At 40.8% G+C, this 11,247-nt stretch overlaps 2 protein-coding genes across 2 annotated transcripts; one reads left to right on the top strand and one right to left on the bottom strand.

Moving 5' to 3' along the window:
• The first annotated feature begins 246 nt into the window (after positions 1–246).
• LOC113761662 (formin-like protein 1) lies at positions 247–5,369 on the top strand. The gene is made up of 4 exons (XM_027304744.1): positions 247–2,355; positions 2,469–2,668; positions 3,277–3,521; positions 4,325–5,369. The coding sequence occupies exons 1-4, from the start codon at positions 626–628 to the stop codon at positions 5,129–5,131; spliced, it is 2,982 nt and encodes a 993-aa protein (XP_027160545.1). The 5' UTR covers positions 247–625; the 3' UTR covers positions 5,132–5,369.
• An 837-nt stretch (positions 5,370–6,206) lies between these two features.
• On the bottom strand, positions 6,207–10,712 carry LOC113765153 (acyl-coenzyme A thioesterase 9, mitochondrial). Its single transcript, XM_027309236.1, has 5 exons — positions 9,970–10,712; positions 9,010–9,187; positions 7,319–7,788; positions 6,866–6,994; positions 6,207–6,643 (listed from the first exon to the last, which is right to left on the bottom strand). Exons 1-5 carry the CDS (start codon positions 10,354–10,356, stop codon positions 6,482–6,484), a joined length of 1,326 nt encoding a protein of 441 aa, XP_027165037.1. The 5' UTR covers positions 10,357–10,712; the 3' UTR covers positions 6,207–6,481.
• Positions 10,713–11,247: the final 535 nt, after the last annotated feature.

The raw sequence follows: 11,247 nt of genomic DNA, 5'->3' as shown, positions 1-11,247 counted from the left end.
CACATGAAATATTCTTGAATTTGTAGTATTGGCATCTTCCCAGTTCCAACTTCCAAGTTCCTACCCACCATCACCAACACCAACAAAAAATAGCAATCGAGCCACGAACCAGCAAAATCTTAGCTGGAAGCATATGAGCCTTGTCAACCCTGGCCTATTTTTTTAAAGTAATTGTTACCCAACTCATATAATATACTTCTTCTTCTACTCAAAAAACTACACTGCACTATTGCTCCTCCACTCCCGTAGTCTGGACGACGGACTTGTGAGTTGTGATGCGATCCCAGCTTCTTCTTCCGCTTTCTGCTACTGTTCTAATTTTCACCTTTTTCCTTCCCGCACTCTCCTCTCCTCATCGGTCATTTTACCTGCCCTTCCATCACCATCATCATCATTTCATGCTCATGCAGATGTTGTTAATGTTTTAGTACTAATAACCTACTCTCTCTCTCTCTCCTCTCGTCACTCTCTCTCTCTCTCTCTCTCTCTTACTCTCACACCCAGTACTACCACCGATCTCCACAGTCCCCACTAGCCAAAAAGGCATCCGCCCATCCTGCTCCAGCTAGATATCCTCCCTCCCCCTTCCTGCATTTACTCTTCCTGATCTCCTCAGCCCAAAATTATGCCTCCCTTATCCCTCCTCCTCCTCCTCTCTCTCTTCTCCTCCTGCTCAACTTTTCCATTGTCCTCACATATTATTGCCACCACCGCACCTGCCACCCACAACCGCCGCATCCTTCACCAACCCTTTCTCCCGCAAGGCTCGCTCCCACCGTCACAGCCTCCTAACCCTTCACCCCCCGCCCCCGCTACCCCCAAATACCCGTTCTCTTCCACTTCCAATTCCCCCAACAACACCCCATTCTTCCCATCCGTCCCCTCCCCTCCTCCGCCGCCTTCTCCAGCCTCCTACGCCTCCTTCCCTGCTAACATCTCCTCCCTCATCCTCCCTCAGCCTTCCAAGTCCAAACCTGCCTCCTCCAAGCTCATCGCCGCCGCCATCGCTGCCGTGGTCGCTGCCGCCATTGTTGTCTCCCTCGCCGTCTTTTTGCACCTCCGCCGGAAAAGAAACCGCCGAGCTTCTAGCGATGCTAAGACCCATAGATCCGACAACAGCACTCGATTCCACTACCCCAATGCCACTTATTCCGCCAACGGAAGCGTCCCCAAGCTCCAGAGGCCATCACAGACGAGCTCCGAGTTCCTCTATCTGGGTACCTTGGTAAATTCGCATGGGGCCATTGGTAATACTAGTCCGCAGCAAAATGCGCGCAGCAGTACTGCTGATAGGAGTACTGCCAATTCCAGAAAGCTGGACTCGCCGGAGCTACGGCCATTGCCGCCGCTTAGTGGCCAGCAGAATGCAAGCCGAAACCACAAAAATGCCGAAGTGGGGTCCGCTGGGGACGAAGAAGATGAAGAGTTTTACTCTCCTAGAGGGTCTTTAGGGGGCAGGGACAGCTCGATCGGCACTGGATCGGCGTCCAGGAGGGCATTTGCTGCTGTAGAAGTGGAGAATTTTGGTCGGTCGAGCTCTGCTTCGTACTCTTCTTCTAGTTCTGCTTCGGGCTCGCCGGTGAGGTCCGTTTCACTCAGCATTTCGCCTCCAGTGAGTTTGAGTCCGAAGGCCTCGAGGCCCAAGTCGCCAGAGTTGGTTGCTCTTCAGACTGCGCCTCCCCCGCGGGCTCCACCACCTCCGCCAGCACCCCCGATATCGTTTTTCAATGCCCCTTTTGTTGACCAAAGACTATCGGCATCGGCATCGACATCGCCGTCTCTGTCGCGATCTCCGTCGCCTCCTAGTTCATCATCGCCCGAAAGAGTTTATAGTCGAAGCAGGGAGACTTCCCCTAGAATCTCAAACGTATCCGATCAGAATTTGGAGTCTCCAGTGATTATTTGCAGTCCTGCTCAGCAAGCTACGCCTGTTTCCATTCCATCACCGCCTTCAACTGTTTCAGCCCCACCACCTCCTCCGCCGCCGCCTCCCACTGTTTCAATCCCACCGCCTCCGCCGCCAATTAAACACTGGGAAAGTCCCGCAACACCTTCGGCGGCAGCCATTAGGATATTAACCGAACCACCAGCTATAATAACACCTTTAAGGCCTTTATCTATGCAGAACCCAACAGTAATTTCACCTATGCAACTGCCATCAAATTTGGAGGCTGTTGAAAAGACTGAGGAGACCATCGAAACCCAGGGGCGTCCTGTTACTGAGAATGTTGTGAAAGATGAGGAAAAAAATGAAGAGACCCCTAAACCAAAATTGAAGCCATTGCATTGGGATAAAGTCAGAGCAAGTTCTGATCGCGAAATGGTGTGGGATCAACTGAAGTCCAGCTCATTCAAGTATGATGACATTCAATCCTTAAAAAAGAGTGGTTTTGGCACAGTTTTTTTTTTTTTTTTTTGGGTGGTAATCTTGCATATCAAGTGAACAGACTGAATTGGGTTCAATGCAGGTTGGACGAAGAGATGATTGAGACATTGTTTGTTGTGAAAACTCCAACTCAAGTTCCCAAGGAAACAACTCGAAGGCCATTCCTTCCCTCACCAAGCCAAGACAATAGAGTGCTTGATCCCAAGAAGTCGCAGAATATTGCCATTTTACTGAGGGCCCTCAATGTGACGGTAGATGAAGTTTGTGAAGCTCTCATTGAAGGTAATCTTTTTCATTTTCTGCGAACTTACGAAATTGTGCAAATTGTTGTTGACGTTGTTTCTTGCGTAATTTCATTTAAGTCATGCACGATAGAGCTTACCAGTTGAAATAGCTTAATTTATAGAACGCATAATTACAAGATGTATTTCTGCTAACGCTTATTTTTCAATAGGCAGGTTTAAACGAAAAAGGTTTGTGGTTTTCTGTATATTGACGACCATTACTTGTATGGTTGATTGGTTTGTTTGAACTCTTGTTGTAATTAGATGTCTTAGCATTGCTTCTTATTATTTGCGGACTTAGCTGCTGCCCATCAAATGCTTCTGCGTCTTTGTCTTGCTCCTTATTATTCTGGTAATTTGTGGTTACCACTTAGCATGACCTTGAGAATGGTCATCTTCTTTTCCAGTGATGTAGTGAAAAGTCTATTAGTTGTTTCTGTCTGTGTTGCTCCAGTTTATGTATGTCAATTTTCTATCAATAGTTTGTTTATTTACTTTTTTACATCTAATGTCACCCTATTAGCTGAAATGCAGTTATCTTATTTTACATAGTTTAAAGCCATCTGGTAATCACAATGCTCATAATCCCTTAAAACTTCTACACAGGCAATGCAGATAATCTTGGAACTGAACTCCTTGAGAGTTTATTGAAGATGGCTCCAACAAAAGAAGAGGAACGTAAGCTGAAAGAGTATAAAGATGATTCTCCATTTAAGCTTGGGCCAGCTGAAAAATTTTTGAGGGCAGTGCTGGATGTTCCTTTCGCATTTAAAAGAGTGGATGCAATGCTCTACATCTCAAGCTTTGACTCTGAGATTGAGTACCTAAAAAGGTCATTTGACACTTTAGAGGTAATTTTACATCATTATTGGCCTTTTGTGTATTGAAATTGCTTGCAAATTCTGCCAAGTTTAAACCAAAGTGAAATTATCCGATCTGATTCTGTTGACAAAAGTTGAGGAAGCAATAATCTTGCACCAAAAATGTTACTGATAATACAAAACAAAGAATTAAAGTTGATTTACGTATCACATTTTTTTTTAATTTCTATTGCTCTTGCATTCTGTATCTGTGAAGCTTTTTGATTTTTGAAACCTAAAATTACATGGAAGCCACCTCTTAGCTAAGCTCCTTCCATACTCTTTGATGGAAATTTTTAAATTTTAATATCAGGGAGAATCTGTACATGCTGTCTGCAATCAGACATAACTACTGTAAAACATTGATCTTAAATACCTTTATGAATATTAGATATACTCATTTAACACCTGTTAATCCGTTGAATGTTTGAAAATTTCAAACAGGTTTTGTCTCTGACTTTGAGCGGGCAAACTTACCAGGGTAGTTCCAATGTGTTTAGTTAATTCAGCAATTCAGGTCAATCTAATGCATGTTAAGATTATTGTTGCTCGAGACAAGATTGATGGAAATATCTGAAATTATAAAAGCACCAGCTGAGAAATGGATATTGTCCATCTCTCATCTCTTTAGGAGCTTTCTCAGAGTTAGATCAACAAAATCAAGCTTCTGATTCTTTGCATTCATATGAGCCAAGTCTTTAACATTGTTGTAACTCTGCTAAAAGATACAATGGTAGATTATTGCTTTTGATATAAGGTGATTGGTGATGCTATATATGTTGCCAAATTTACAGGCAGCATGTGAAGAACTGAGGAATAGCAGGATGTTTTTGAAACTTTTAGAAGCTGTGCTGAAGACAGGAAACCGTATGAATGTTGGGACTAATCGTGGTGATGCACATGCATTCAAACTTGATACGCTCCTGAAGCTTGTCGATGTGAAGGGAGCTGATGGTAAAACGACTCTCTTGCATTTTGTCGTTCAGGAGATAATAAGAAGTGAAGGTGCTCGTCTTTCTAGTGCAAACCAAAATCACAGTACCAGTGTCAATGATGATGTGAAGTGCCGGAAGCTCGGGCTTCAGGTTGTTTCGGGCCTTAGTTCAGAACTCGCAAATGTCAAGAAAGCTGCTGCTATGGATTCTGAAGTGCTCAATAGTGATGTCTTGAAGCTGTCGAAAGGAATTGGAAATATTGCTGAGGTTGTACGATCAATTGAAGCAGCAGGCTCAGAGGGGGGCAGCAGCCAGAAATTTTCTGAATCAATGAGTGGTTTCATGAAGATGGCTGAGGAGGAGATTATAAGGATTCAAGCCCAAGAAAGTGTTGCACTGACGCTGGTGAAGGAGATCACAGAATACTTTCACGGAAACTCAGCGAAGGAAGAGGCTCATCCTTTCAGAATATTCATGGTTGTGAGAGACTTTCTATCAATTCTTGATCGGGTATGCAAGGAAGTCGGAATGATAAATGAGCGAACAACAGTTAGTTCCGCTCACAAATTTCCTATTCCAGTGAATCCTAATCTGCAGCCAATTTCCAGTGCTTTTCCCGGAAGGCAGCGGTATAGTTCTTCAGATGATGAGTGCTCTTCACCTTAGTTCTTGGTTCTTCGAGTACCTTTTACTCTTTTTTTTGCTACTGGCCAAAAAGATTGTAACATATAAATGTGGCCAGATAGGAGCTAGTTAGGATAGTGCCTCCCAATCACTTTAGGTGTATGTAATCTTTTTTGCCCTCTATTGTATTTAGTATAGCATATGATGTAAACGAATTTTGGAAACCGTTCTGTGGATTATATATAGTGGGAGGAGATCTCTTTACACCGAATAAAAAAAATTCTTTCCTCCAAACTGTTCAAGCACACACTACAAAGAGAATTGTTACATTTTCTCAATTCTGGAATAATCGAGTTTTGCAAAGATCCTTTGGATCTAACATGTTTAACTTTTGATTTAAAAAAAAAAAAAAAATCCATGCATCGATATTTTAGGCCAAAAGCAAGTGCATGTGTGACCGTTGTTATTAGCAATAACTTGCTCAACACAAAGTAATTCCACCCTTTTTTGTTCTTTCTTTCCAAGTTTCTTTACCCTTTTCTTCCCTCGAAATGCTCTTCAGTTGATTCTATTTCTATGGTCCTAAAGTCGGTGAAGGCGAGGCACGAGGTGGCAGAATATTTTTGTTGGATTGAAAAGCTACGAGTGAAGAAGGATCCTATCCTATAACCTGCTTTTTTTTTTTTGCTAGCGCATTAAAGTAGGCTCATCTTTTGCTATCAACGGAAACTGGAGAGCATCAAATTTTGTCACATAGCTTGAGACTCTATCATCGCGTCCCCGTCGAAGCATGAGGCATCAGCTGGAATAAAATCCCAACGTCTGCTCAAACCAGAAAAAGGGTAAAAGGTGGGGAAAAAGGAAGACAGCAAGAAAAAGAAATAACACTTCTCCTTTTTCTGTTCTTTGATTCGAAAACACTTGAAGACAGGAAGCTCAAGTTGAAGATTTCAACTATGCTGTACAGATTACTGTAAATTCGTATAAAATCCACCGATCATGATGAAAAGAAACAAGAAGATATTTTAGCTCTCGACTGCAATGTAGGAAGAATTAGCTGCCAATTAGCTAGGGTTCACTGAAGGAGGTATACCGGACTTGGAGGCATCTACCAGAATGGCTCAAATTTGTCGAGATCATATTGAGATGTAGAAGAAACATAAGGTTGAACTCAAACCATCAAATTTTCTAATTTGTGTGCCTGATGGTAAATCTTAAACTGACATTGTACGAAAAGAAGCATAAGATAGGATGCTGTTAATCAGAAGTAGTTTTAACATGTATCTTTGAGCAAGGAAAAGTAAGCAGGGGTCCTATGAAATTGCACTGATCCATGTTATTTCACTGATAAACCTAAACCACCCAGGCACCCACCAGTCCTTGGTAAAATTTTTAAGATTTGTAGACTAGATTAAATGAATCGGCATCCATGTGCTCCAAGATTCTGCGGGCCTCTTCCTCCGTGGCTGGAACCACCTTCCTGATCCTAACCCTGTCATTCATGGCCTTAGCCTCCGGATGAACAGTGAAAGTGAAGTAGAACCTGTTTGACACCTGCATGATAAAAATATATAACATCAAAGTCACCTAAAAGAGAAGTTTGGCATTCGATTAGCAGCTCTGTTTTGAAATCAGTTTCACGCCAGTTTCTTTTTTACACGTCTCCTTGACCGTTTACTCAAGCTGGTATTATTGCACATCCATTGGCAAATTATGACCATGAGTGATGACAGACCAAGCTCTTACGGTCAAAGAAATGGGGACCATGCATTGTACCTCACTAGACCTCAGCTCCGGCCTTGTAACATGAGCTACAACTTCAATGTTGATCAAAGGCTGATCTGTGTTCTGAAGCTCTGTGTACAATACACAAGACTTGAAACGCAGAAAATCTCCAACATCCACCTGCACAACAGAAAAGAGAATACTTCATCAGTAAATTTTGGTGGTTGAAGTGCTCCTGAAATGCCAACGAATTGGTCATGTTCCGAAAGGTCAATTAACTATTATCTGAGATACCCTTCATGTAAAGTTGCTAATGTCATGGAGATTTGAGAAAATATCATCACATAATTAGAAAAAAAAAAAAAAAAATCTGGGCTTTTTTTGGTTGTGGGGGTTGGGGGGGGGGAAGAACCTAAATTAACTTTCCCGCTCATCATGGGGAATATGTGGGGGACTGGGGAAAAAATAGACGTGAAGTAGGAGAGGTTCCCAAACGGTACTTACTGGTCTAAGAAAATCAACATGATCAACTTCCAGAAAGCAAGGCATCACACCAGCAAATGCATAAGCTGTTGAGAATGCTAATTCAAAAGCTCTGTGCATTAGGAATCCCCCAAAGATCCGACCATGAATGTTCCTTTGCTGTGGCTGACAAATTAAAGAGTTCTCAAGGCGAGTATCCCTGAGAAGAATGCTGTCACGATCTGCCAATGCTGGCATGTCGCAAAATATCCGTCCTTCACCCAAGAGTGCTTCAAGTCTACCAAATTCACCATTCTGAATCTCCTTTCTGTCTACCACCCTCTTCCTTTTCCGAAGTTGATTTCTTGCTTCTGCTGCTTCATAAAGCATTTTTTCTTTTTCAGTTTCTGGAGATAGTCGGTTCACTAGAGCGGCTTTCCGTGTCTTATAGTCACGAGCAACAAAAATGAAGTTGGCTGTCAGAGCTACAGATTCTGCAGCATCAGATTTTCCTGCAAAAGAAGCATGCTCCTTAGTCAACCTATTACTGGTGACATTTAGTCAACCTACCACTGACAACAACAATTACCCGCCGCCTTTGTTACATCCATCCACTCAAGTCAACAAGTCATGTATACAGTTCCTAAGAGACATTCTTGTTTCAATAAAGAGGGAACTTGGAAATTTACACAAAAATTAAAAATTTAAAAAAAAAGTGCTCAAGAAAAGCCATTACCCATGACAGTAAGTTCAGATTGGAGGAGATTCCTCGTTAATTCAAACAAGAGGAATAATTAGATACTAGTATTAAGGCACACAAAATGTGTGCGCAATTTAGAAATAATTAAAATGGATTAATTTTATATAAATTTTGATTTTCACACAAATACAATTTATATAAATTTATTAAAGAACTGGTTTATAAGGATATAGTAAATTGGTAGTTACAATACTTAGGGTGATTATGAGTAGTAGTTATGTTGGTAAAATGTGATTAGGTAATTAGGGTAAAAATTAGTTTTTTAAAGGATGAAATTGGAAGTTCAAAAAATGACATGAAAAAGTTTACGCCAATTGCCACTCCTCTGGCTTTATATATAGTACAGATGCTGCAGTTGTTAGGAATTGTCACTTCTCAAAATCTCAACCTCTAAACTCTAGATATGCAGCTTGTCCAGTCATTATGAGAGAAAACAGGTCCATTACAACTAGACTCAATCAATTGCATGAACGTGTCTCATGACAAAATGAAAACACACACCATGTAAAAAATGCATATTTTTTGTCACAATCCTCATACCGGGTATAAAAGGAGGAACTAACTGCTTGGGTGATATTGAGGGGAATGCAGCCCAAAAATGCTACTCGATTACTTTCTATGTATTCTGCTGTTGGAAATTTGACAACATAGACTTTGTTGAAGCTGAGACAATAACTTGGTTACGACACCACAAGCCCGAGAAAGAACACTTGTAAGCCAACAAAAATGATTTAATATCTCTTATTTAAAGTAGTTTTTCTGTATAATAACTTTCTTAAGCAAAGTAGATCAGTGATTGTTGAATACCAACATAAGCATGTGTCAAATATAGACAACGATATAACTGGAATCTTAATCCGTAAAACTAAATATGGCTTTTGAGAAGTCCAATAAGGCAACTCCAACACAGTTGCTGGACGTAGTTGTAATGCTGCTCAATATGAATGGACGAGGCAAGAGCCAAAAACCATACCATCTGTAGGCTGAGTCACTTCAAGTTGAATCTCTATAGAGGAGCGGCCAACCCAAATAACAGCACCAGCCATTTTCAGATCAATGTCAACACTAATTGGCTTCTTCAGCACCATTTTATCAACAGAAGCAGTCACAAGCAAAAGCGGTCTAGTCATGCTGTCATCATCTGTACAATGCTAATCCACAAGCAAAAAATAAGTCCAGAAGGCCATATATGGTCTTCAAGTTGTGTATTGCAATAACTCATCAACCACACTTAAGCAAGAAAAGAGATGGATAGACCCTTTTCTCCTGATAACGTAATCTAGTCAGCATAAACTTTTATCTGCGCCATAATCAATCTTAACCCCTGCAAAAGCAGGATAGATCTTCTGATAACTAAAAATGCTGAATCATGAAATAATTAACAGGGCGGAGGGAATTTCCAACCGAGAAACCTTTGTTCTCACTTACCCAAAAAAAGAGAAACCTACCTTTGTTCTCAAAATCCTATGTGTGAGGTAAGTGATACTAGGAGGAGACTACAACAATCTTTCCTGTGTGCTACAAGTCATAGACGTCAGAATAACAATTTACTTTTAGGAAGTGATTGTTAAATCAACATTCATAAGCATCAAAGTTTCTTAACCTAATAAAGCCATGAAATCAAGAGTAACAATTATGCAACAATGAGCAGAGAAAGACGAAGAACAAGATTCTAGTATATAGCAATAAAAAATCAATTGAACTCCGTGTTACTCTGCAATAATAGGACCCTATTCTGCAATGAAAGTAATACCAACCAAAACCCAGACAAGAAAGCCTAAGCAGGCATAAGATTTTAATTAACTTCGTTTCAGCGGTTCTCTGAATTAACTCTAGAATCTACACAGCAATGTACGGGCATAATACGGTAAAAAGGGAATGGAACACGATGCACAAAGATTAGATAAAAATTCAGGCAAGAACAACTTATTACCTTGACTGAGATGGTGCCAGCAAGAGCATCAAGATCTTCTAGCAATTTCCCAATCCTGACCTCATTCCATGGATCTCTATACTGCTCCCTCAATATGTAATCAGTGGAAAAGTTGTAAAGAATAGCAGTCCTGCTGTAAGATGGAGTCCTAGTAAGCAATTCACTTTGTGGAGGTGCATCAAGTGGAGGGTCAAGAAGTCTCTCAAATATTTTAGACCTCGTTTCCCACAGAGCATTTGTGACCGGTGAATGGTACATTCCCGGCCACAAACTCAGAGGTTTTCTGGTTAGAGATTTTGGATCATTCTCCTTGGGTGAACCTTCAAAAGGGGAAGTAAGGGTGGATACTATAGGAATGGTAAGGGATGGAGAGGAGCTGAGATCCATTGAAATTCAAGAAACTTCCTCACAGATTGGAGCCTTGAGAAATCCACACTTTCTTGACGAAATTTGGAAAGAGGTGCGAGGTTTGAGCTTTGAATTTGAGGTGGGTTGCTACTAATTTAATCGAAGTATCGAACATTTGACTTTTTTTTTTTTTTTTTTTTTTATTCTCTTGGAGGGTCCGGGAAAATTAGAAAGTTCGGCCGAGAGAAATGGAGTCCCGACTCCCAAGTTGGATTTTAAGCAGAAAGAAAGCAGTAGGAAATCAGCAGCAACACAACAGGACAGCTTACGTTTAGGTATCTTCGGTCGTTGGAAGTTATAAAGATTGTGGTGTTGCCCTGTTGTTCTTGTCTGATGCCGGAGGGCACTGAAAATTCATTACAGAGTAAAAAATCATTCCAACTAGCTGGTAAACTTCTGCTGACGTCAAAATTTTGACAAAACTGCAATTGGGCTTCCCTCAATTTTTTTTTATTTTAATTTATTAGTAATAGGTCCTACTGAGAATCCCAGTTCCAGTTATGCTTGAAGAATAAAGAGGAATTCTTGGATAACATTAGGGGTTAAGTGCAGGAAACCTTCATGAACTATTGTGTCAATTACACTTTATGCCCTAAACTATTTTAATGGGCACTTCACACCCTCGATCAACTAAAAAATGATGGAAAAAAAATTAACTCTAGCCAAGTGATTGATTTTTTTCAACTCCAGTAATAGATTTTTCTTTGATTTAATTAAACCTAATCTCAGATTAAACTCCAAAAGCCGGCAACTCTTGAAGTCAAAAGTACCCTCTTGAAGGCAACTCTTGAATCCTCCATTAAGAGTCTAAGTGACAAAAGTACCCTTTGAATGAGAAAATTTTTTCACTTTAAATAGACTCATTTTAGC

Source organism: Coffea eugenioides, chromosome 1 (genome assembly GCF_003713205.1).
Source record: "Coffea eugenioides isolate CCC68of chromosome 1, Ceug_1.0, whole genome shotgun sequence".
Lineage (NCBI taxonomy): Eukaryota > Viridiplantae > Streptophyta > Magnoliopsida > Gentianales > Rubiaceae > Coffea > Coffea eugenioides.
This window is presented reverse-complemented; position numbering and strand designations above follow the sequence as displayed.